The following is a 26940-nucleotide window of genomic DNA, read 5'->3' on the forward strand; positions in this document are numbered from 1 at the left end:
GGTCTTCCGGAGTCCCCGTCCAAAGCATTGGGCGAATCGTCTGCATCCCGCGGGCCCAGAGAGGGAGAAGGGAAAGAGGGCTCTCATGAGGTGCCTGGGATCTGTAACCCCCAAAAGGAAAGTTTGGACTCCATTAATGCCTTTGTCCGGAGCGCATAGGCGTCCATGTCAACCCCTTGGTCGTCTGTGCGCTTGCGCTTCCTGTCTTGGACAAATGCCATGAACTGCTCTCGAGGTAAGGGAGCCTGTGGCCCAGCAAAGGTCTTTCCTTGATTCGAAGGGTCTTTGACATTGGACCTGGGGTTGTTGTATTTTCTTCTCCAAGGGCACCACCACTTGGGACACAGCTTTAAATATGGAGACATCCATGACTTGGCAGAAGTGGTAATCTATAGGGAGGTAAATGTATCCACCACCTGAAATTCCTCCATGGTAGTAGCAGGAGGGAGAGTAAGCCTTTAGGCACAAACACAGGAAATAAGGTAACTGGGGAAAACCCCTAATTTAAACAAGTTTTCCCAGAAAGGATTAATTCAAGGGCCCACACAGGCCGTGGGACCAGCACTCCCTTCATTCTATAAGGAACTGTGATTAAACTGTTCGACGAGTCCCAGAGTTGATTCACTGGAATAGATCTTACCTGCCGAACACGTGGTCAGCTCTAGGCGGCACCTCTCAGATAATGCCCAGGAAAACTGTAAAAGTGCTTTTTCAGTCCCCGTAATGACTACAGCGGCCAGACGCACTTCACCATACCAAAGGGATCAGGTGAAAGTGATGAGCTGGCTGCCCGAGGGGTAGGGCGCCCAATGTGTTGAGGGTAACTGCGCAGGCCCCCTAGCGGCCGGATTACCGCAGTTCGGTGAGAGCCCGACAGAGTGAAAGCGCCCGCGAAGTAGCGAGAAACACGTTACCGCGACCGCGTTGAAAAGGACAGTAGTGTTGGTAACAAACCTCTCAGTGACAACCATCGCAACAATCTGTATCATATAAACTGTGCATGAAAATTAGTAATGAAGTGTTTACATTTTGTAAATATCATTAGAAAAACGGAGTAGAAAAGTACAGTTATCTGAGGCTGCTGGAGCAGCCAAGAAAGAGGAATCCAAGGAGTGTTGAGAGGACATATTGGATGAACTGTTTTGTTTCTTTCCCAAGGTCTCATGGGAAATGTAATTTTAATGCTGATGCATACTTTTAATGGCTGCTGGTTAATAAGGTGGAACAAGAAAAGCCTAATCCTTGCCTCCGGTCCTGACATAGAATTGGCAGGTGCACCATTTAAGCAGATTACTTTTTGCTCATCCAAGAATGGGAAATCATCTGCAATTTGGGTATACTGCTACCTATAAATGGATGTGCAAAATGCCTTGTTCAGAACTATGCTCCCAACTTTACAGAAGAGGAAACTCTGGCGCTAGGTAAAATTTGCACTTGAATTGCAATTCTGTTTGAGGGCACAGAGGAGTCCGTCCAAATGTGATTGTGGCTCACTCAGGAGCATCACCTAAAGACTTTTACTTAGTTGCTTCCTTTTCGAATTTTTGTGAATGTAATTGCATTTCAGTTTACCTTATTGTTGTGTACGTTCCAAATTCAACTGCTGCTGTTTTTCCATACAAGTTGCTTCCTAACGGACGTTGCAGTATGCTTTCTAGTCGAGCTGTGGAAATTTAATCTAATTCCTTTTCCTTTGCAGAGACTTTGCGGTTCTTTTTTTTTTTGCTTATTCTTTTTCAGTAATTGTTTTATTCCATCTTCGACTGCTCAGCAGCTTATTCTACTTTTCAGCTCATGTAACTTTGACACTTTTATCTTTCACACTACACACACATTCTTATGAAAACCTCTGAAACCGTACCTAGCACACAGATGTTATTGCTGGTTGACTTCGGCCCACGCCTTAGGTCTGATAATGGAGGTTGGCTCGGAGTCCGGCTCACATACTGAGACAGTATCAAAGGTTGAGGATTATGGCTCTGGATCTGGAAGTCACAGATCTGAATCTGTGAATGATTTTTTTTTCCATAGGTGAAGTTCCTTCAGGTGAGGACTCCTAAAATGAATCTGAAGGACATGCACATGCAGCCTAGCAAGGCAGTCCTTATTACCCTTCACTAGCACAACATGAACTGCTGGGGAACAGTGGTATCCGAGCACAATCCACATTGCATTCAAACTTTGTAACTCTGTAACAGCTTCTAGGTTGTATTTTAATCTTAGAGGTTCTGATATAAAGTCAGTACTGCAAATTTCTGACGGATACATATTCTGCAAATTTGTGATCTTCCGAATGCTTATTCCAGGCTTAATAAATTGAGGTACCTGCTAGAAGATTATGTATCCACATGAAATATTGTTACCGTAGGGAAATTATTTTTTCGTCTCTGCAGTTAGGAGTTTCTGTGTACAGACGTGTACTTTCCTCAACTATTGTGGGGATCCCATTTCACATTAACACTGCTGGAACCTTTGTGTCCCACATTCTTGCCATGCTTCTCCACTTTCAAAGCTGCTCCTCTACTCAGCCACCACATTTGCTCTTCTTGTTTCCCGTTGTTCGGCAACAATACTCTAGCAGTGGAAGACCATTCGAGATGGATCTTGCTAGCCATAGCAAAGAATCACTAAATTGGGTAACTGCAATAGCTGCTAATTAGAGCCTTTAGAAATGACAAAAGTGTGAAAAAAAGAGCTATGTGGGTACTATTATTATTCAGCTTATGTCCATCCAGTTGTTGAATAGGTCTAGCAATGGAAAACATCAAGAGTGCTGAGGAATATTTTTTAAGGATATCAATCAACCGTTGAAAAACGCAATGTGGACCTATATTTGTTATTGTTATTAGTAGAGTTATGGACAACTAGCTGCTGACTTAGTCTTGCCATGGAACAGTTTTTAATGGAGAGCTGGTAAGAAGCTCGTTAAATAGAAATCAATCATACAACAACACCGGATACAACGTTAAAATGATGCATCGCTGTGCCATTTAAATCGGTGGCCCAAATGTTACTACGGTTAGGGTTTTTTTTTCTTTCAAATTGCTATTGAACTTCCCTACTGGGAGAACTTTTTTCAGGAATCTCAGTTTGCTAACCGATACAAATACAAAGATGAATTAGGGTATTGTGCCTTCTTTGCTACCGATTGCAGGGCATTTTAGGAAAGGCCTTTTCCAGAACTTGTGGTGATTTCTATAACTTATATGTAGTGTCAGCTTTTAAAGTTGGAAAATCACACACCTATTACACTTTCCCTCAAAACTCAATCAGCTGTGGCTTATAATAATAATAATAATAAACAAATTTATAAAGCGCATGGTTACACTGACTAGTGTGTCCCCGCGCTGCATATGTTTAGCTGCTTCATTTGCTCCCCTGTATACCTGTAACGCCCTGAACGTCTCAGGATCGTTTAACAGACACGATAATGAGAACGCAACCACTTGTGAAGGTTTAGTTATTTTAATGAAGGCAAAAATAATACAAGGAATAAACAAAGGTTATAGTCACTGGAATCCTCCAGGCTACGTACGTTACCAGCCCACAGCACGGATGGTCCTAACCGTCCTCTGCATATACGCCGATCCCGGCGTATGCCAACAGAGGGCAGAAATGAAATGGCCGACAATGCCAATCGGTAGGCTGTGAGGGGCACGAAGAGTGTTGGGGAGAATCGAGGAGTCAGGGAAACACCCAGCCGGGGTCTCTACCTGAAGGGAGCAGCCGCTCAACCTCTTCCTCAGACTGCACCGGGACGCGGAGTCACCTCCTGGTGATGCGTCACCGATACCCCAATCACAAGCAAAGAAGACTGAACCGAGAGCAGCCGCTCGATCGATCCTGTGGACTTCCGAGTCTGTAACGCGGCAAACACCTCCTGGTGTGCGTTACAGCTGGCAGTCCCTGTATCTCTGGTCGGGCTGGGAGTTACGACTCCAACCAGCAAAAGCGCCACTGCGCTTTGACTCAGCCGAGTCAAAAAGCGAAGCTCAATGGTTATCCGGTAGAGCTTCCGGGTCCTTCACAGGTGACGATGGGGCAAGACACGGCCCAGGGAGTAACGACTCGACCTACCTCCGTTCTTGCCTTACTGGAGCACCACTCCGGAACACTGCTTCTTCACTAAGCAGGTACGTCGGTGTAAACACAATATCCGACAGCGTTGTACCTCCCGGTTCCTCCCTTTATAGGGCGTGTTTTCCTTGAGTTATGTAACAGCTCTCCTGTTTACATAAGGGCGTGTTTTCCTTGAGTTATGTAACAGCTCTCCTGTTTACATAAGGGCGTGTTTTCCTTGAGTTATGTAACAGCTCTCCTGTTTACATAACCTCTCAACCGCTAAGCATCCTGGGAGATGTAGTCCGTTTTCGCTGGTTACCGTTTTCCTCCCCTCGCATGACAGGAATTCTTGACAATACCACATCCAATAGCTGTTTAGGAGAAAGTAGTTAAAATTCAACCTTTGTCTCCTCTTTAATACTATTGTTATTGTAGACCTGTTTCCTCACAGTCTCTGATTACTGGTCCTTTATACTACCTTCACTGTAACACAGCAATGATTTTGGTTTGCAGAACATTAGTGACTTATCCCATATTACTGCATCTTTAAAACTTAATGATGTTGCCAAGCAGAACTTAAACTAAGAACTCACAGGCACCTTTGTTACTTTATCTTAGTAATTCAGGGATATTGTGAAAAAAACACCTTGTGTGGTGTGTGCGAGTGCATCCTTGTTAAGTCTGCAATGGTGGTAGTATACAAAACACCAACTAGTTACGGCTTGTGGTCCCTACTAGCTTGGCATACAGTGACAGGTATACTATCAATTGCTCTAGTATGAACAATTGTCCAGCATGCTCTAGGTCATAGTTGAAGTGATGAAAGCAGTAGTGGAACCGTTGAGGGGGCAGAGAGGTTGGGTAGGACTAGAACAGCAGAAGACTTGTTTGGAAGTCTTGGCAACCCAAAAAAGCACAGTAAAATCAAGAGAGGTAGACTTCAGGATGCTTGGGATCTGCGCTGGATAGCTGCTTTACATCAGTTTCTTTTCCTGGATGCGGTTGACACGTCTGGGCAATAACTGAACGTAATCTGGGATTCTTTTCAGTAGCTGTATCTTTACAATAACACTTTTTTGTCCATTAATGTAACTTGCACACGCTGCACCTATACATCTAATGCAGCAATGATATAGCAGCACACCGGTAGGGAAAAATACTCCTTTTGGCCTTAACTCAATATAAATGAACCTCTTATCCAAAATGCAAATGGCACTTTTGTAAGGCAGAGACTTAAAGAGGATGACGTAGAACAACAGATGGATTAAAGGCTCTAACTTAAAACTCCTTTCTGCGCATTTTGTTGTTGTTGATCATCACAAGCACTTAGACAACATTTAAAGCAGTCTCTAGTCAGACCTAAAATTGGACTGTTTGAGGACTGACTGAAGTTATTAATCAAATAAAAGCATGGTTGATAGATTCTTTCTTTAAAAGCCTCGTTTTTAGAATAGTAAGCCTGATGTGTATTAGGTATATCCTAAGGAAATTGACAGAGAACCATTTTCCTCATGAGAGACGTTTTGTGTAGTGTCATATGAAGTGGTTGCCTAATTTTGAGGACTGTTTAAAGGCTCTGCACAAGATTGATCAGTAATTTTAGGGCATTCTGATGACACTTAGTCTACTTACTGTAAGAAAAGGTAGTTTATTTTAGCGGCATATGCAACAATAACCATGGCCCTCCTTGAAACGGTAATGAAATGTAAGAACGAGACAGTGAGAGTGCATAAAAAATAAATATTCGGGCTTGACATAGTTTGCTCCAATAGCAACCACATGCCATGGCAGAAAACAAAATTCTCCAAATACCGGACAACTTGTATACACCTCCTGGGTGCAGGATCAGAACCAGACACACCAGGCATACTATCTCTCTCCCTCTCTCTATATATATATATAACTGAAAAAAACAAAGGTTAAAGTAATGGTCTAATTAGGTGTGATTAAAAAGGTCTGCTTTTTTTTATTTAAAAAAAAAAAATCTGAAATTCACAGGAAAAAATACTTAAAGTAACGTTATAGTTAGGTGAATTTGTCAGTGACAACATTAACGTTTTAAACTAAACAAAAAAGACAAATTCACCAGTTATAGTTAGCAGCGCTCCCCCGCCATGCACTGATTATGACCTCACATAGGACATCACTCATGACATCTCAAATTACATCATTGATGACATAACTCATGACATCATCCAATGAGTATGTTAGTTTGATTTATAGTTTGCATAATGGCAGGTAACTACCATATTACTTTTCTACCTAATTTTGTAAACACCTGTGTCCAGCTAATCGGTATAAATGTTTCCAAAACGCATGTGCTCCTAATGCACCATAGGTGTGTGTAGAGGTATTAAACACGCTATACATCTTTATAAATATGTTGATTTCATGGCACTTCCTAAATTAAATCATTTACTATTCAGTCAATTCTAGCTTCATTTCTATTGTCTCGTAGCTCGCTGCCGACGATTAAACTGGTTGTTAAAAGCACTGAACCAGAGTTGTAGGCTTAAGCCACAAGCAAGGACTTTTAACAACTGCTATTGTTTGAGGAGTAAGGGCTATTCGAACATTCTAAATTAATTAGAGTAAAACAGAAAAACAAGCATTGGGGTACTGCAGAAGGACTATTCAAGCCATTATTGGCTCTGAGCATCTCCATTGTCTTTAGTGGAGCTCTTAACCTTCCAATGTTCATATATATGTCAATATATTAATGGTTCACAGAATGTTATGTTATGTTAGTTTATTTTTATATAGCGCTAAATCACTGCCAGGTCTCTAAGTGCTTTAGAGAGAGAGGGGCCAAGGGCCAGTTGGTGGTAGCAACAACAGTATCACAGGGGAGGGGTGAATTAAACAGTGTTCAAGGTCTCCCTAAATAGGACGGTTTTAAGTTGTTTTCTGAAGGGGAAGAGTGCATATGCCTATGTAAATATTATTTGAAAAATAATCGGATTCCTAGAAATGTTATCCATTGGGAGCAATGCTTGCGCTGATGATACCGAAATAGTGCATCAATACAATTTAGAATTAGCACGCTATCTGTCAGTCCTGTGAAGGATGAAAGTGAGGCATGTACACAACCATGGATAGACTAGGATGTTCTGAAATGCTTGTTTAACTTTTTTTAGCTAAAATGTTGATATTATTTCTTTCACGAAAGAAGGGATGCACGGTATTGGTTAATGTATGAGAATTTTCTGATGCTGCTCTAGCACTCATGAAGAACACAATTCCTGTGCAAAACTTTATACATTAACATCTGGTCTACTTCCTGAGTTTCCTATGTGTTTGTCTGACAATAAGATATTCATGTGTTGCTTTTCATAAAAGATTAGTATGAAATACCACATTCGCTATTGTATCTCGGTCATACAACCAAATATGTTTGTGGGGACTACTCTACTAAAACATTTTCTCTGTAAACCAAATATATTTGTGGGGCCTACTCTAATAAAACATTTATTCTGTTGACCAAATGTTTGTGGGGACTACTCTAATAAAGTATGTATTCTGTAATTAAATCATTGTACTAAAGACTGGATGATTTATCTGACAAAAGGAACACGTTTCTTTGAGCTAGTTCTATAGGAAGATGAGAGGAAAAAATGTTTGGCCATAGATATAGATCACAGAAAGCCGTCATTGGAGATGTTACTGAAAGTTGTCACTCGTTTTGTACATATCTATCTAAAATATTACACATTGTTGATGTTACGTTTCTTACATTGTTTATAAGTCTTGTGTTTTTTAAAGTTGCAGGTGCAGGAGAGCTGTGCTCCAGTATAAATGAAAAACTTCATGAAGGTAAATAATGTCTTTACAAAATTGAAAGGGACTATAATGTCACACAAGAGGACATGAAGTATGGTTTTTCAAGTTAAAATGTGTATCAGACCCATTCTTCCAGGCGTTTTTTTCTGTTTCTGATGGCACCTTAAGTACCTGTCCATTATGTGGTGAGACACAACAGCTCCATAGACATTAGCTCAATCACTCCAACAGCTTGATAAACATATTTTACCTCCACAGGGCAACAAACCATTGTATACTAAAAAAATTTGCAATGCAATAGGGCTCTCATTTGTGAAAGTTAGGGCTATTGGCTTTGTAAATGACAATGTCTTTTACTTAAAAAATTTCATTGGGATGGCCCTGGTCCTCGCTGCTGACAAAGAAAGTGAACAGAAGGTGCAGAGATTACAACAGAGCTCTGCTGAGGCCCAGCCTCTTTTTAGTTTCACTTAAATATGCCAAGCAGTATTAGGAGAGATCACCCAGTGTCTCTTTTGCCATGTTTCCAAGTTTGGTCTTGCTGAGGTACCCCCTTCAGTCACTACTACGAAAACAACCATAGCACAGCCAGTGGCGGCTCACAGAGGGAGTGCTACCGGCGGTGGGGTGGGGGAGTGGCAGGGTGTAGGGGTAGTGGAGTCGGACATACGACGGCAAGGAGTAAAGTAAGTAAATCAATACATAAAACTATTTACCTTGCGCTTGCTGCATTGCCGAGTTGGCGATGCAGCGAGCGCAAGTTAAATAGTTTTATTTATTTATTCACTTACTTTACTCCTTGCCGTCATCTGTCCGATTCCACTACCCCCGCCCCTCCTCCGCCCGCCCCCCTGCCCGCAGTATTCCCTCTGCGAGCTGCCACTCAGCACAGCTCCCACAAATTCTAACTCATGAGGGTTGCCATCTTCTGCGAGCAAAGGCTGGGCTCCTCTTTTCCTGTTTTCAATTACATTGATTATTTTTTGTGGCTGAATCCTTTGCTAGGGCATGTACTGCGATTGACGAGCCCTGAAGAGAAACCTAAAAATATTAGGTTAGCAGAATAACTGCATGGCACACGTTAGTGAGATAGGTAAGCCACCCGGAAGCATTTTCAAGCTGAATACGGTGAGCTACGTCTAAAGAAAGGGGTGCAGCTGCCATTAAAGTAAAAGCACGGCATGGGGCGCTTTTACAAAAAAAAAGCATTTGTTTGTGAAGCTGAATACGGCGAGCTGCATCTAAAGAAAGGGGTGCGGCCACCATTTAAGTAAAAGTGCGGAATGTGCGCTTCAAAAAAAATTATTATTTTGTCATGCTGAAAACGGCGAGCCTTGTCTAAAGAAAGGGGTGCGGCCGCCATTAAAGTGAAAGCGCTGCATGGTGTGCTTTAAAACAAAAAAGAAGACTTTGTTTATTACAGTAAACGATTAGCAGGCATAAAGAAAGGTGCACTTGGTCGCAGGGCGTGCACGCTGGCTAAATAAATAAAAAAGAGCTTGCAACACATGTAACAGCGGGTATCCTCATGGGAGGTTGAAAAAAGAGAAAAGGCGGTACTAAGTAGGGACTAGTAAGCCTATTGATCAATGAAAAGCCACCATTTACAAAGGACAGTGATAGGAGCCAATTAAAAAGATGGGCGGATAGTGGGCAGAGCATTATGCCAATATCCTGTCTCGAATAGACAGCACAAGCGCTGCCTAGGCGAGACCTAAAAAAGTGGTGGGCTCAGCTCTTTATTAGTTTTTTTGTTATTTTTCTTTTGTTTTTATAATGAACACAGTTATCTCTTACAAACTACACCTCTGGATTCTCTTACGCCTCTTTTTGCTACAGATTCTTTGTGAATGCAAGCGTTAACAATCTGGGCCGAACCGCCCATTGCTGGTGTTGGTTAACACTGTTCTTAGAAAAACAGTAATTTATCTCTCTCAAGAGTCTAGTCTTTTCTCATGTTCTTTAGAAATATTCACAGTTTTTATACAAATTAGCAACAAAAATGTCCTCTAGATCATGGTTCCTGTTAGTTGTGGAAAGATTACAGCATCATAGACAGTTCTCTGCTTACAAGTATAGCAATATTTGACAATATATATCCATCAGTTGCACCATTGCATTATGGTGTCCGTGCAGTCCTAATCGCTTTTAAGATGTCTCCTTGAGTTAGCAAGTAGGGTGTCAAGGGACCCTTTTTATTTTTCGGTTGTGATGTTTCTGACAGTTCCTCAACATATGCGTCCAGCTGCTGTTTACATTAGACAAGATCTGAAATCCATTGCTGATTGTCTGGTGTTTTCCTGTTACCCCAGTAGATTGCAACTCTTCTTTTAGCCAGCAGCAATGCCAATTTCGCTAACTTGCACAGTGCAGGTGGCACGTCTTTAACAAAGCCTAGAATGCATTTATATGCAGGTGATTTATTTTTATCTAGAAGAATGTAGGGTAAGGCTTCTGTTATTGTTCTCCAGTATTGATATATTTGGGGACATTCCCATGCCAGATGCTTAAAATTAGCCTCCAAGACCCCACATCGAACATATTGTGCATCCTCCTGTAACCTATAATGATGTCATTTTGCAGGGTGTGACAACATTGATGTAGGTATTTAAAGTGTATTTGCAGATTGCAGTTAGATGTGAACAAACCAGTTTGTAAGCAGAAAAATACCCGGTCTGCCTGTGTCAATGACCTTTTTAATGCTTTCTTTGTTGTTATTGAACCACCAGCTTGCTTAGTTGTGTAGAGCTTAGTTATCTGGCCTTTCCGCATAGTAGTAGACAATAGCCTAAGCTGTGCGCACAGAGTTGGTGGTTCATTTTGGAGCTGAGAGAATGTTGCTGTGCACCAGCTTGGAGTTGGTAATATGTGGAAGTCGGCAATGGGGTGTGAAGGGAAACGGGATATATTTTCTAATCTAATAAACACCTCTCCTGGGTAAATGTCTTTCATGCGCTGCAGGCACGTGTTATCTAGGATCTCCAGTGTCTTTTCTTCATGTGTTGCTATTATCAGTTGGCGATATAATAATAGGAGTTCTGGTGATTATTATTATCTCCATGAGAGCCTGCGCACACAGTCTCCACCACGCAGCCATCCTACAATGTGCAGAGTTGAATTCTATGTCAAGACCGGAGGTGAGGATTGAATTTTCTTCACTTTATTACAAATACCAGCCATAACATGTCTTTAGAACTACATTTCCCATGAACCTACTAATAAACAAAGTCCATCAAATCTCCTTGTTGGGTTTGTCAGTATAGTCCCTTGTCTATTTCACTACCCTCTCTCTTTGCTGCTCCAACCCACCAGTTAAGTCCTCAGAAGGGTCTCCCTGTGGCTGGGGGATTTTCTTGACTGATTTGGGCTGTGTATGAATTATGGTATCTGATAGAGCCATCTAGCAGCACATGCTTTATCTTTGAATTCTCGCCAGACTGAATCAGGAACTTTTTCAGCAGTACCTCTGCACATTGGTAGAGGGGGTTGTGCGACTCCATAGCAATGTCATTCACTTTATGTGACATTGACGGATTCCATAAAGCTCCCATGACACGCTGACACAAGTTTGTTCTTTTCCGCACTTCCAACGCTGATCTTTAACTGTTACACAGGCCGTTTTTGGCCTGTCTCGACAGAGTTTGTTGAAGAAACAGTATGCCCTTTTTTCTAATGTCCTCTGGGTTCAAACATTGTTGGTCCTGTGGATGGCAGATGTCGGGCACAGACCCTCATACTATTTGCATGTGGTGCCTCAGTGAGCACCATGACTCGGAGAATTGCAGTTGCTGTCATCGCCTTCTCCCGAAGGCGTTACGGGAATGGTCTATGAAGATCCTGGCATGCCACTGACGGAGGCCCAGCGTCGTCATCAGTCACGTTTAAGGTCCCTGGAGCCATTGCAAGACTGATCCAGAATCTGTTCCTGTGGGCGTCCCTCGACATCACATGGTAAGTCGTCGAAACGCAAATGGGTCAAAGTCCTCTCCCAGCCTCTGGCTAGGGAGTGAGGTCAAGAGTCAACCATATGCGCCTCCCTGATTTCCCTGGAGCGAGGGCGACTCTAGCCCAGATGCAGGAGTACTAGAATTCCCTCCATGTCATCTTTGGACACCCACCTCCCGCTGGTGCACTTTCGAGCCACAAGGAGGTGTCAGCTGTCCTCACGGAATCCACGCTGGCGGGTTCGCCCACGGCGTCAGATAGGCCCTCTGAATCCATAGTTGGATCCATTTCGGCTCCGGTGCACTGCCCTTTGGGGTTTCCACCTGCAACGCCAGAAATCAATCAGTTAACAGCGCTGTTGGCGGTGCCGCTAGACGGTGTTGATGGAGCAAGGATTCAAGAAAACAAAACTTGCTCGGAGCAATCCCTCATTAACAGTACTAATTGTTAGAAATAGTGAAGAAAACAAAATTAATACACATGCACATCATTTACATGTGGGAAAAGAGCTTTACGCATGCTTTATTAATGAAAATAAAATGCAACACGACTAAAACCCGCTTTAAACTGGAAAACGCTTTTCGCATGTGCGAATTAGAATTTCGTAGATAGTAACTTTACTAACCCATTTTGAGAGGGAAAAACTCTCACTCATGCGTAAGAGTTACTAACATTAGGTCTTGAGGCACCGCATCCCCGGCATATGCTTACCTGAATTTAAAGAGAGCGATTGCTGCTAATGCCTTTGCTTAACGAAAAAGATAATAACATGGGATAGAGTAGAAGTGGTTGGTGAACAGTGAAAATCACATATTTGAGAAATTAACATTTGTTTATGATTCCTTTATTACTAGTGTACGTTTTGGCCCATTGTAACATGCAAGAGAAAAAAGATGGCGGCGGAATGGATGCAAGCTGCGAGTGCGCAGAAAAATCATGATGTGACCTGCTGAACGTGTCGCTGACAGGCTGCCAAGAGCCAAGGACGAAAAAACGTGTAGAACCTCTTCTCAGCTGTGGAACTACATTCAGAGTGTTATTTTGATTTGCAACATTAGATATATGGGAAAGGAAATAAGACAAAATAAAGAATGAGCTAAAGGGGAAGGGTTTGTTAGACAAAAGATGATTATTAAATTGAATATGACAGCATGAGATGAATGACAACTCCTCTGTCCCTGCCCAATCAGAGTTCATATTTCATCAAGATTTGTAACTTTTGAGGGTGGGACATGCAGAAATAAAGACTATAACCAGTGTGACATGAAAAAGGGGGTTGCAGAGATAGAGAGAGAAGGGATTCGGTCGACATTGCTGAGAGAGAGAGAGAGGCGAGAGCTGCTGCTGATGAAGAAAAAAGAGAACAGACTGGAAAGATTTATACCTGAATGACAACCTGATTAGATTGAAGATTCCGGAAGAATATTGAGGAGGGAGAGAGTGTAAGTGAGAGATGCGCCCCGGTGCGTCAGGTCTGTAGAGAAGTTTAGTAAGTATTGCCCTGCACTGAGCCTGTCCTATAGTCTTTGTGTCCTGATTCGTAATCAGGAGAACTCCACCAGCCCTTTTTGGCCTGAGTTGGTTTTCCGTAATCACCATTGGGTAATTATTATTCTGTCACAAATTGGCATTACTTTTGCAAATGTATGATTCATTATGCCTTTTGTCTCTTCATCTATTTACTCTTAATGCATCGATTTGTTGAATGAATCTGTGAATTGAATGTATTTGCTAAATGAATTTACTCTGCCATGAAAAGTTAATGGTGTTTGCACTGTGAATTTGTATTGATGAGCTTTCATTTATGACTGAGATTTAGATAAAATTCATTGAATCTTACCCAGAGTCTGTGGTTATTTTACTAAGATCAGTAAATTAGTTAGTTATCTGTTAATATCACCAACAACTACTCAACTAATGGTCCATCGACCAAAGAAAGAGCGTTGATCTGTGAAGATTAGTTATGCATTGAATAAATCTCTCGAATAATTTGAGTCTACAAGTGAGCTAACTAATCACAGACTGAAGTGAAATTACAAAGCTTAACACCCAGCGAAACAGCCAGGAAATCTGATTGTGTATATGGGCCCATTGAATTTTAAGGTCTCGCCTGAGCCAGCGCTGCTCTGCGAGACATTTAGTAAGTGGGTTTTCAAAGTGCTACCAAAGGCTTTTGCTGGCCTCAAGCGTGCGGTTACGCATGCGTGAACGTGCACAGCTGCCATCTGGCTTTCTGTAATGGCTCATTAAGCCTTACAGCGCCTCCACCCCCTTGCTCTCTGCTCTCATTCCCCCCTCCCTTTTACCCCTCCCTCCTCGTCAGCTTGATTTGCCTTTTCATTCTCCTCGACCCCTTGCTCTCTGCTCTCACTACCCCTCCCTTCTCCCCCTCCCTCCTCGTCTGCTTCGTGTGCCTTAATGCTTTAGTGCTTAAACATTTCCGTTTTCCTATTATTAAAGAAATAGAGTGCGCGCATTTTTAATTTTGAAATCATGTGCTCTTTGCAGTGCCATGACGTCGTCGTCTCATAATTATTCATGCTTTTGTGCTTAACTGTTTTGGTCTACCAAACCACAAACATTTCGGGACCTATGATACGTGCATTTCTAGTATCCGATCCTGCTGCAGCACAGATGCTAGTCCCTCCCATACCGGACAATAGACCCGATTCCAACCTCAACATAAAACGATGAGAGAAATACAGTTTACCAATTATTTTTGTGATTCACCCACAGTCTTCTTCTAAAACGTTGGCATGCATGCACAGGGTCTGAGAAATGAAATTGAGCGCGTGCAGCCGACGGCACGAAGACGAACATTCCTAGAAGGCGGTGCCCGAGCACAGCCCACCCCCGTCACGCGCGCACCGCTCGAGACACATACACCAATATTAATAAAGCGCATCCACATCGGTTTGTCGCCTCTATGCACAGCGAGCTGCAGAACCTGTTTCAGGACGCTTTGAAGACTCGCTGGAATGTGTTTTTTTTTAAATTTAAATTAGCCAAACCGACAATAAAATCCGGTATTGGTTGGCCAAGCCCAGCTCACGAACCCTCAGTCTGATGCATTCAGGCCGACCTTTGTTTCCAGAGAAGATGGCGGCCCTGGCAGGGGTGTCGGCCTCTCCTGTGAGAGCTACGAGTTAGCATTTGTGCCCCAGAGCAGGGTAGGTGGAACCCTAAGCAACAAGGACTAGACTTGGTACGCCACAGTTATTAGACGATTATTAAACGAATATCGAGGGCTTTAGAGTTCAAACCCTTTACATTTAATAAGTTCAGATTTAATAAATGGCCAATTTTGGCTTTCAGGATTGGAGTCAGCTCTTCAGTGGAGGTTCTCATTAACACCCATATCACTTTTGAGTTGACCACATTTCTGTATTGAGTTACTTAAGTGTCACTACTGTCCACAGCAGAGGCATGGCTGACACTTATGTCACTGTCCAACAGAACCATGCTAATTATTGTGAACACCTCCAGAGCTGGGGTTCACAAATCCACTACCGTATATTACATCCTTGGCTGTGTGGGCCAATTTTCTGTGGAGGATATGACCAGAGCTAAGGTTTTAGTCCCTTGGGTGACTCCTGTTGTTCGTGGCCCTGCCACCTCAACCACTACCATGTCCCAGGCCTCAATACACTTCATGCTGGGCAGCCTGGCCACGAACAAACTCTCACTTAAAAAAATCGAAAAATTCTCACACTGTCTATCACTCACTACCACTTTCAATAATTGTCTCACTCCCAAAAACATACTCAAAATCACTCTCTCTGGGGGGAGGAGCCTAGCGCGCAACCAAGATGGCCGCGTAGGTGCGAGGCTCCCGAGGACCTCCGCGACCTCCTACGATTATCCTGAACATATCCTGTCCCAGATGAGGGGACTGTGTTGGTGAGCCTGAGCTGAGGTGGCACCCGTTTTCCGCTTCCAAATCGGACCTCGGACACCGGCTTGAGCACCGATCGAGGTTTGCGGCCTTCTCCTAGCCGAACCCCGGATTTGCGCTGTGGGGCGATCCAGTGACAAAGTGAACAACAGCGGCGGGCAGGGCTTGGTGGCTCGCGTATCCCGCACTTTCACTTTCGCTTTCGCACCCCCCTTGCTGTCTCTGCGAGGTTGGGTCGCGGGGCTTTGTGTGTTGGTGTGGCCTCGCCGGGGGACCCTGCCTGCCCGCCGGCTGTGATCCGCCCCGCAGATCTGAGGTGGCCCCCCCCGGAGCCCGTGGACCGGCTTGCCTGCCCTTCACGACGTGGCTGGTGCGACCGGGAGACTGGGACCATGGCCACGAAACAAGATGGTGACCGGGCAAAGATAAAATCGACCCGGCGTGGCGCAGTCCATCAGTCCAACAGCATGGACCGATATACCCTCCAGAAGGGATCTCCCAAGGTGCCACGCAGGTCCCCTGAGGGCCCTACTGATGCCCCCGATCTGCCCACGGATCTGACTCTGCGGGATGTCTTGGGCGCCATCGCCGAGATGAAGGCCTCGGTGGGCCAGCGTTTCGATACACTGGCGCAGAAGATCGACTCGGTCCTCGTGGATGTTGGCCTGGTAAGGGCCGATCTCTCCAAGACCAACGACCGAGTCGATTCTTTGGCCCACACCGCATCGGGCCTTACGACAGATGTGGCGGCCCTACAAACGGAGGTGCGCCGGCTTGCTCGGGCGAGTGCGCTGATGGATCGCCGCCTGGAGGACTCCGAGAGTCGGGGCCCGGAGGAACAACATCCGTATCATCGGGGTGCCTGAGGGACGTGAGGAGGCGGCGGCGGACCTTTTCGTGGAAGACCTGATTGTTACCCATCTCCAGCCACGGGGGCTGAGTAAATTCTTTGCTGTGGAGAGGGCCCACAGGGTTCCCGGGGGAAGGCCTAAGGTCGGAGCCACTCCGAGACCTCTCATTGCCCGGATTTTTAATTTTCGGGACAGAGACGCTATCCTGCAATCCTCCAGACTACAGGGACCGATTAGACTTGACAATATGGACATTAATTTTTATCCTGATTTCACCCCAGCGGTCCAGAAGCAGAGACTGAGCTTCCTCGGTGTCAAACGCCGTCTCCGGGACCTAAACCTCAAATACGCCATGCTTTTCCCAGCTAAGCTGCGAGTGGAGGTGGATGGTCGCACGCACTTTTTTGATCGTCCCGAAGCGGCCGGGGACTGGCTGGATACTCTGTCTGGGGATCGGGATCGGGGGGGGCGGGGGGGGGAGCGGCGGGGGGAGAGGGCTCGCCGGATCAGGACTGAGGGACTAATATTAGGCCTCGCTCGGGACAAAAATGATGCCACTTTTGACCATACGTCTGTTCGCTTAAGTTCCCCTCCTATGGAGGTTGTGTGGGGTCTCTTGGGGGTTCTCCCTCCTCCTCTGGGGGTCTAGTTAGTTTAACTATCTATGGGGCGACAGGCACACTGCACGTTGGGGGGGCTGTTTGGGCTCATGCAGGGGTGCAGGGAGGGGGGAGTTCTGTTGGGGTGGGTGGGCAGGGATGGGGTGTTGTTCGTTATTATCACAAGGCAAACTTATTTTTGTGTTGGTTCTAAGGTGCTCTCGGGGGGACGAATGATGGTTTCTGTGTATGATGGGGGGTAGGGAATTAACTTTGTTGTCTTGGAACGTTAATGGACTGGGGGACAGGATCAAACGAGGTGTGGTCCTGCAGTTTTTGAAGCGACTCTCGCCCGATGTAGTCTTTCTGCTGGAGACACACCTTATTGGCAATTCCTTCTGTGCCATGAATCGGCGTGGCTACCGCCTCGTGGCCCACTCGGGCTTCACGTCAGGCTCAAGGGGTGTGGGTATCATGGTAAAGAACTCGCTCCCGTTAGAAATTGATGAGGTGCTCCACGATGATAGGGGACGTTACACTGTCTTGGTGGGGAGAATGGAGGGCAAAGTGGTTGTCTTTGTGTCAGTGTACGTCCCACCGGGGCTGCAGTCGACCACCTTTGCAGACCTGGGCGCCTCCTCCTTGGCCTTCCGGGGGGGCTTCTGGTGGTGGGGGGGGATTTCAATGCGGTGGTTTCTGGGACTGTGGATCGTCACCCCCCTAGGGACCTCCCCCGGGCACAGGCGTGGCTATCCGGCCTCTTGGATACACTGGGATTGGTGGACTGCTGGCGCTTAAAACATCCCACGCAGCTGCAGTACACTTTCCACTCGGGGGCCCATGGTAGTCTCTCCCGGCTTGATTATGTCCTTGTCCCGGCGGCCTATGTCGGGAGGGTGGGGGAGGTGCGCCATTTGGCACGGGGTATCTCGGACCACTCCCCGCTCCTGTTACATTTCGATGTCTTTCCGAGGGGTGAGGGCAGGGTGGTCCCAATCAATTCCTGGTACCTGCGCGACCCCACCATTCGCGCTGACTTGATTAAATCCCTCCAGCGATATTTTGATGAGAATGTGGGGTCAGTGCCTTCGGCTATCTCCCTGTGGGAGGCCTTCAACACAGTACTCAGAGGGGAGGCCCTATCCCTTATTTCCCACGCCCGGAGGCGCGAGCGGGAGGAGGTGACCCGGGTGGAGGCTGAAATAGCCGAGTTGGAGGGTAATCTAGAAGATGGGGTGACGGATGCTGCACTACATGTCCTCCAACTCAAACAAGCGGCTTATAGGGCCCTCGTCACGGAGGCGGCCAGGGGCCTTAGTAGAGAGCTACAGGGGCGACTGTATGATGTGGGTGATAAGGCTGGTAAACTGATAGCGTGGTTGGATAAAAAGGAGAGAGCGAATCGTGTGGTCCCGCTGATTGAGAAAACGAATGGTGTGTGTGTAACTGAGCCAGAAGAAATTGTCTCCTGTTTCGCGGATTATTTCCGCGAGGTGTATTCCCCGGTCTCTTCTTGCTCTGAAGAGGATTCCCGTGCCCTGCTCAGGGATATCGCGCTGCCGTCCCTTTCCGGGGAGGACAGGGTGTCGCTGGACGCCGCTCCCACCTCCGACGAAATCGCCCTCGCCATACGCTCGGTCGCTTCTGGCAAGGCCATGGGCCCGAATGGTATCCCTATCGAGTTGTATAAGTTGCGACCGGATACACTGGCGCCCCACCTCCGCGCAATGTTCCTGGCGGCCCACTCGCTGGGCTCCCTCCCGCTTGACCAACGTCTGGCTACAATCGTGGTGATCCACAAGGAGGGGAGACCTCGGGACCGGGTTACTTCCTATCGGCCTATCTCACTACTGAATGCGGAGCCCAAAATTCTCGCCAAGGTACTGGCCAATCGGCTGGTCGGGGTGGTGGGAGATCTGGTTCATCAGGACCAGTCCGGCTTTATTCCCCATCGCAACACAGCCCTTAACCTGCGGCGTTTGCATGGGGTGCTCGCGCGCGTCCCATTTATACGGGAACCGGCCATTTTGGCGTCCTTGGACGCCACCATGGCGTTTGATACGCTTGAGTGGCCATACATCTGGGCGATGCTTGCGAAGTTTGGATTTGGCCCAGGATTCATCAGTTGGGTCAAATTGTTGTATTCGGGCCCATTGGCGCAGGTGGTGGTGAACGGAAGAGTATCGGCCCCGTTTGAGCTGGGCCGGGGCACGTGACAGGGCTGTCCCTTATCGCCGCTTCTTTTTGCGCTTGCCTTGGAGCCCCTGGCGGAGTGGCTGCGGTGGGAGCCTTCCATCTGTGGTCTCCGTTGGACCCCCGAGTATGAGGACCGCGTATCCCTATACGCTGATGACATCCTTCTGTACCTAGCTTCCCCACGTAAATCACTTATAGTGCTGGTTGATGTTTTACATTCATTTGGTCGTAACTCCGGTCTCGTCATCAACTGGGCTAAATCGTGCGTGTATGTTCTCACTGGGGAGGCTCCTACTCTCCCGCGGGGCTGTCCGATCCAGATCGCCCCGCAGGGATTTCGGTACCTGGGTGTCTTCATTACTCTGGACCCGGAGGCCCGGTATGAACGGAACCTGCTTCCCCCCCTCCAGCGCCTGCAGGTAGATGTCGCACGCTGGCGGCGCCTGCCGCTTTCGCCGCTCGGCCGGGCGGCATTGTTCAAGATGATGTCTCTGCCGCGTTTCCTGTACGCTTTGCAGAACACTATGGACTTAGTCCCGGCGCGCTACTTCCGTGAGGTGGAGAGTCTGCAACGCCGCCTGTTCTGGGACGGGAGGCCGCGTATTGCCCTGGCGAAGTTGACGCTCCCATGGTATGACGGGGGGATTGCCCTCCCGGATATTAAACGGTACTATTGGGCCTCCCAGCTTGCTGCAATTAACCATGGCCTATACGGGCCGGCCTTAAACCCGGCATTCGAAATGGACGGGATGCTCCTGCCAGGTGGCGACTACAATCGGGCGCTCTATTCTAGCGCGCCCGACGCTCGTCTGACGGGCCCCGCGCGTGTCTTGGTGCGAGTGTGGCGTGCGGCCGATGCAGCTGTGGGGTGGAGGGACCGTTTGACCCGGGCGTCACCACTATACGCGTCTGAGCGGTTAGGCTCCCTGTGGACCTCTAAGGGCTTTGAGAAGTGGGACATAATAGGTATCAGTAAAGTGGGGGATCTCTGGACGAGGGGAGGATTTAAAACGTTCGATATGCTGCAGACGGAATTTCAGTTGCAGGGCAGTGAATACTTTCGGTATTTGCAGGTCCGTCATGCGCTGGGCTCCGTCTTCTCGGACGTTGCCTCCATCCCGGAATATTCCCCCCTGGAGGATAGAATGCTGGATGGGCACGTCCCGGACGGCACGATCTCACTGATATACAAAAAGCTGATAAATGACCGCTCGGGCCTGTTGACTGCCCTTCGCGCGGCTTGGGTTGCCGACGGGCTGGAGTTGGACGACGAGGACTGGACCTCCGCGGTGGCCTCCCCGAAGGAGGTGGCCGTGCCGGCTCGCCTTCGCTTCGTCCGGCTCAAGATACTCCACCGGGTCTACATGACGGGGCCAAAGCTTCTGCGTATGGGCTATGCTGGAGATGGGTTGTGTAAGCGTGGGTGTGGTGCTTTGGGGACCTTTTTGCATATTTTGTGGGAGTGCCCGGAGGTGGAGGGGTTCTGGCGTGGTGTACATGAGGTGCTGCGACTGGTTACGCATGTGGCGCTGTTGCCTGAAGCGAGGAGATGCCTGTTGAATGTGTGGGAACCGACTGATTACTCGGCGCCGCAGATGTGTTGGGTGACTCTGGGATATATGATAGCCAAGCGTGATATTGCTCAACTGTGGGGATCCCAGAGGCCCCCGACGGTCTCGGCCTGGAAAGAACACATGGACTGGTGCATGTTTCGAGAAAAGGTGGTGTATGTGGCGAGGGGTAAGCCTGGGACATGGGTGAAAGTATGGGGCCCCTGGAACGCCTACCGCGGGGGTATCTGTGCACCACCGTTGCTGCCTGATACCTCGCCAGCCCCATCCCCCTAGCCGACTCATTCCCCCGCTGCCGGGCATTGGGTTCCCCCAGTCCTCGCTCTGCTCTCTTCCCCCTCTTTAGACTTCTGTGGATAGTTGGGATCCCCCCTCTAGGGGAGCACGTGCTGCTATTTCCGATTGTGGGTTGCCTTGTGGGTGTGTTTTTTTTTGTTGTTCTTAATTTAAAATGAAACCGTATAGTGGGGTCTGGATGATGTGGCTTTTGACGTTGTTACCTCCTGAGCATGCTCCTCTGCAACACCACGTGTTCCATAAATGTATGTCGTATGTTCCTGTCATTGCTAGCGGCCGGCCGGAAGGTTGTAGGCCCATACTTGTATACTCTTGAGACTTGTAATAAACGGTTTCAAAAAAAAAAAAAAAAAATCACTCTCTCTAACTCACTCTCAGAATTTGGCTCTCACTAAATATCACCAACTGACTCTCAAAAATTAATTCTAAATTACTCAGTATCAATAACTCACTTACTAATATACTCTGTCTTACAAACTATCACTAACAAACTATCAATAAATAACTCTACAAATCACTTGCACTAACTTACTCTCCCAATCTCTCTCAATAACTAAATCACTCTCACTAACTAACTCACAACCTTACTATCGCTCACTCAATCTCACTAAACCTTTCTCACTAACTCACTGACACTAACTCACTCTCACTGACAAACTGTCACGATAAAAACTCTCACTTAACTAATATCGCTAACAAAGTCTCATTTGTACTAACTCAATTACTCACTACCTATCACTAACTAAAAAACGTACTCTTCCAATCACTTCCAATGACTAACTCACCCACTCTCGCTCACGTATTACCTGACTCTCGCACTCTCTCTCACTAACAAACTCTCACACTATCTTTTACAAACTAACTAACACACTCACTCACACTAAATAACTAACTCTCTAACTTACTATCACATACACACTCACAGTAACAAACTCTCAGTTACAAAAACACCCTGTATCTCTCAGACAATAACTAACAAACTCACTCTAAAAAATAAATCATTCTCACTAACATACTCTCAGTAATAAACTTTCTCCCTCTCTCACTATCACATTCTCACAATAACTACATTAAAAAAAACCCACAAAATAAAAAATAAGCATATCAATAGTTCTAGCCTTACACACATTATAACTGTTTAGCCATGCAAAAAGTAATATTGTTGCACCAATATTATTAAACTGCATAACTAAATACTTAAAAGGTCAAAAAAGCCATACCTATTAGCTATCTATTCGCATAGCCAATAGGTCTCGCATTTGGGACATTATAAGTATTGAGTTATGCAGCACAATATCCTTGCTGCAACAACATCAACCGTTGCATAGATAAACACTTATAAGGTCCCAAAAGCAAGACCTAATGGCTATGCCAATGCTTGTTAATTTGATTGTGAGGTGTTCGTCCCTGGCCTTTCGCTGGATCAGTTTTTCTTGTAGCAGAGCGATGGTTATTATTGATTAGTTTGGTGAATGTTGATTATTGAATATTGAGTTCGGAATATTAACTATATGTTTATCACCAAGAGTTAGTGTCGTGTTCTATGTTGTCTGGAAGTACAGGTACAGAGATACCTGGGAATCCCGGGAACGGAATTTAGAAAAGTGTGGTAAGGAAATCCCACTGCAGAAGGTTACTCGTCTGTTGTCGTAATACCTAAAAGCTACGCAGGGCTGTAGGTGTTATATTAGGGACTATATCGTATAAGAGTAGAGTGTGAATGATAGCAAAGGGCTCACCTGTGAAACTTTGGCCTTACCCAAAGGAGGAGTATCCATAGAGGAGTAACAGGTCCTCCCCGAGCTTAAGTGAAGGGTAAACAGTGGTTTTTACTCATAGTGAAAGGAAGTATTTTCTCTTTGAAGAGAGTGAAGAAACTATCTTTGGTTTTGCGGAGCAGACAGAGTAGCACAGTTTTTACGTTGTTACTAACAGAAATTGAAAGAAAAATTAAGAAAATACATTGTTGTATTACCTTGAGAAGGGCGGGTCAGTAGCAGGAGTCATACTGACGTCACAGAGAGTTGCGCTGGTATTGGTCAGACAAGTGGGTGTGTTGTGAGCTCTGATTGATCAGTGGGCAATTACTGTGCTGTTATTGGTTGCAGAAGGGAATACGTGGCAAGATTTGATTGGATTGTTGGTGTGTCACGCTGGTATAGGACGAGTGTTAACAAACAGGATTCGTGAAAACATGGAAGAGTTTTTGGATTTTACCAAGTGAATTAGATAAGTCACAAGAGCGAGAGAATGAAATTGATTATTAAAATCAAGAATTTCTTTAGGAAGCACAAGCAAATAGTAACTAGGGAGGGAATTCTTATGCCACCTCCTAATACGCCAGCTTCCTCTGTGATGATGGAAAGTGGATATCAAACGTGTGTATGGTTGAAACATTAGGTGGAGTATACGAGAGGTGATGATGTTCTAGCTTTTCCAGAACATGGTACATTCAATGTAAGGATTCCTCTGAAATTGAGAAACAGGATGAATTCATTAGAACCAAATCCTAGGATAACACAGTATGAGGCTTTGAAAGAATGGGAAGTTGAGGCATTTGAACGAGAGAAATACTGAGGAGGCAGAAGAATTAATAGAGGATTTTTCCCAGGTACCCATTTGACACCCAAGGAGATCAACTGAAAAGATGGAGAAGGGCTGTAGTAACGGAGGGTTTATATCCAGTATTAATGGCAGTGGATCAAGAAGGGAGCAAATGTAAGGAAAGAACGAAAACATAGGTGTGACAGGAATAGGGTGTGATGAATCTGATGATGAGTTGTTGGAAGATATTCTAGTTAAAATACCTCCGCCTTATCAAAAAAGTGCTAGAGATGCAACTCCAAGTGCCCCTATGATGGGAATACCATTGGTTCCACAAGTTCTATATGATCCGACAGTCATCCGAGCATCACAAGAAAAGGAAAGGGATGCATTGAATAAAACAAAAGAAGAGATAATTTAGAAAATAAATCAGTTAGGTCTGAATGCTGAAGCATTGACAGAAGCAGTAACTATTGGTCCTGTTATTCCATTGTATGGTGACAAACGTGGTGCACCAAAACCACAAAATGTGACAGTTTCACACAATGGTGCTAGGAAAGAGATAGTGATGCTAGAAGACCAAACTAGTTAGAGCGATTCGAATGTTTCATTATTAGATCTCCCAAATCTTGAGACTGTGACTGAGACCCCAAAAAGAATTACACCCATAGATACAAGGAGGATAGTAACAACTGTTACCCCAGTGACAGGGAATTCTACTGGATTTTCACCTGAAGATCTATAAGAATGGGCAAAAGGATTAGAGAAAAAGAAACCCCCAACCAAAAACTATAGATGCAAGCAAGTTGAGAGTGGATTTGTAGAAAATGATTATTGGTACAATAAGTTCAGACAGATTAGGTTCATATGGAGATGAAGAATTGTTTTTGTGCAAATGTATAACATGGAGTACAAAGAATCTTCATGCGAAGATAGTGGAAGCAGCTTTAGAATTCGTAATAGTTGTAGAAAAGTCAAAAATATTGCAAAAACCCTACAGATCAGAATTTACTGAAAAGGATTTAGAGAGTTTGAATGCGTCAGGAAGGTAGATTGCAAATAAAAAAAAATTGTATGCATATATTAAAGAAATGGGGAGAAGTAGATCGATGGAGAAGTAGATGGTCAAAAAGGAAAGATGAAGCAGCTACAAAAGAAGCATCTGCCTTTCCGTTGAGAGAAGTAGAAAGGGTTGAAAGGATGTGTTTAATGAGAGAAGTTCCAGGTGGTGAATATGTTCATGTTCCATGGAGTAGACAGTATAGTTTGTCTTTTGCGAATGACTTCCCTAGGTTGAGAGAAAAACCCATTGAATGGTACAAGCAGGTAGAGATATTTGTTAAGGTTTCAAAGGTTTTATTGAAAGATTTGGATGGTCTGTTTGATATAGTGATACCAACTGGTTTGTGTACAGAATGTAAAATTACTGTTGATTGGCCAACTGAAGAGTATCCTAGAGACTCAAAGACAGGTGCACCTTCAGAGGAAGTAATGAAGAAATACAATCAAGTGATTACCTTTCTAAAAGGGATAATCCCCCCTAAAGAAACAGATTGGGTTAAGATAGACAGAACAACTCAAGAACCTAAAGAGTCAGTACATGCATACTATGAAAGGTTACTACAAGTGTTTGAGCAGTATAGTGGATTTGAGAACATTGGTGATAAAGATATGGGACATTTTGTATATAGGTATGTGTATGTTATTAAGGTCAGAAATTAGTCAGATGATTCAACAGCATATGCTTTGCTGGCAAAGTAAGCCGATTGACGATGTTTTAAAGTATGCAAAGTATTGCAGTGATGACATTGATGCTAAGCACAAAAAGTTAAAAGAGAAATTGATGTGGGCACAAGTGAAGTTGACAGAGCACCAAGAGGCAACTTCTGGTTCTCAAAATGATAACTAGATGAGTGGGCAGAATCAGAATAGTCAAGTGACAAATGGGAATAAGGGAAAAGGACGAATGAGTAGAGAAGAAAGGAAAAAGAAATATCCTTGTCATGGATGCGGAAAGCTTGGACATTGGTCAGAATAATGGGGTAAATCAAATTTTAAAACCACAAATGCAGAATGAGGTGGTTGTGAACCAACAACAACAACAACAGGTAGTTACTCCTCAGTTGCAGGTGCCACGAGCCCCTATGCTCAACAATGTGAGCGCTCAGGTGCAGAGGTACAGTGTGAACACTGGATTTCGTGGAGAAAGTGGTAAGAATACACAGACGGTTCAACAGTATTGGAGGCAAAGTAATGAGTGATTCGGAAATGTCCCAATGACGGTGCCTGAGGGGGTAGGAAGAGTGCGTGCTTGGCTCATCCTTGGCGGTAGATCAGTCAGGTCCATTTGTTGATGGAAAGATTGAAGGAAATGATATCACTTGTCTAGTGAATACTGGCTCTATCGTTCTACAGTGAGAGAAGCAGAAATTCCAAACCTACCCCTCTCGGGAGAAACTATCCAAGTTGTAGGAGTCTCAAATAAACAAATAAGAACCCCAGTCACGAAACCAATAGAAGTAAATATTGGTTATTTCAGAGATATGCATCTGTTTGTGGTAAGTGATTCAAGTCCAGTGAATTTATTAGGTAGGGACTTGCTTTGTAAGATGAACTGTACCATCTTCTGTACGCCTGATGGTGTTGCTTTTCAAAAAACTGACGAAGACGTCGCTTTTAAGATGAAGTTAGCGAAACAGGGAACAGAAGTGGATGAGATGTTTTCACTTCTTACTGAAAATGATTTGCCTGATGAATTAAAAACCACAGTGAGGTCAGATGTGTGGGATTTTACAGGAAAGGAAATTGGTCTAATGGCAAACGTAGACCCAATTAAAATTGTGGTGAAATAAGGTGCGATATATCCAAACACCCCACAATACAGAATGAGTCCTGAAGTAAAAGCAGGAGTCAGCCCAGTAATTGATCAAATGATTGAACAAGGTATTCTAAAAGAAATATTGAGCAGTCCTTGTAATTCGCCAATCATGGGACTTAAAAAGCCTAGTTGAAAATATAGAATAGTACAAGATTTGAGGAAAATCAATAAAATAGTAGTGCCCTGTTGTCCAGTAGTACAGAATCCAGCAGTGATTCTTTACCAGGTACCGTGGGATACCCATTGGTACACTGTAATTGATTTGTGCCAAGCATTCTTTTCAATTCCATTGCATCAAGATAGCCAATATCTTTTTGCATTT

The 26940-nt window shown here is 45.1% G+C and overlaps 1 protein-coding gene across 1 annotated transcript in view; it reads left to right on the plus strand.

The window, feature by feature from the left end:
• Positions 1-26940, plus strand: part of TOP6BL (TOP6B like initiator of meiotic double strand breaks) — a 2412394-nt gene that overhangs the window by 329144 nt on the left and 2056310 nt on the right. The window contains exon 3 of the mRNA XM_085627714.1: positions 7825-7875. Coding sequence (XP_085483840.1) covers positions 7825-7875 — 51 coding nt within the window. The remainder of the gene's footprint in view (positions 1-7824; positions 7876-26940) is intronic.

The sequence above is a fragment of the Triturus cristatus genome, chromosome 9 (assembly GCF_964204655.1).
Source record: "Triturus cristatus chromosome 9, aTriCri1.1, whole genome shotgun sequence".
NCBI lineage: Eukaryota > Metazoa > Chordata > Amphibia > Caudata > Salamandridae > Triturus > Triturus cristatus.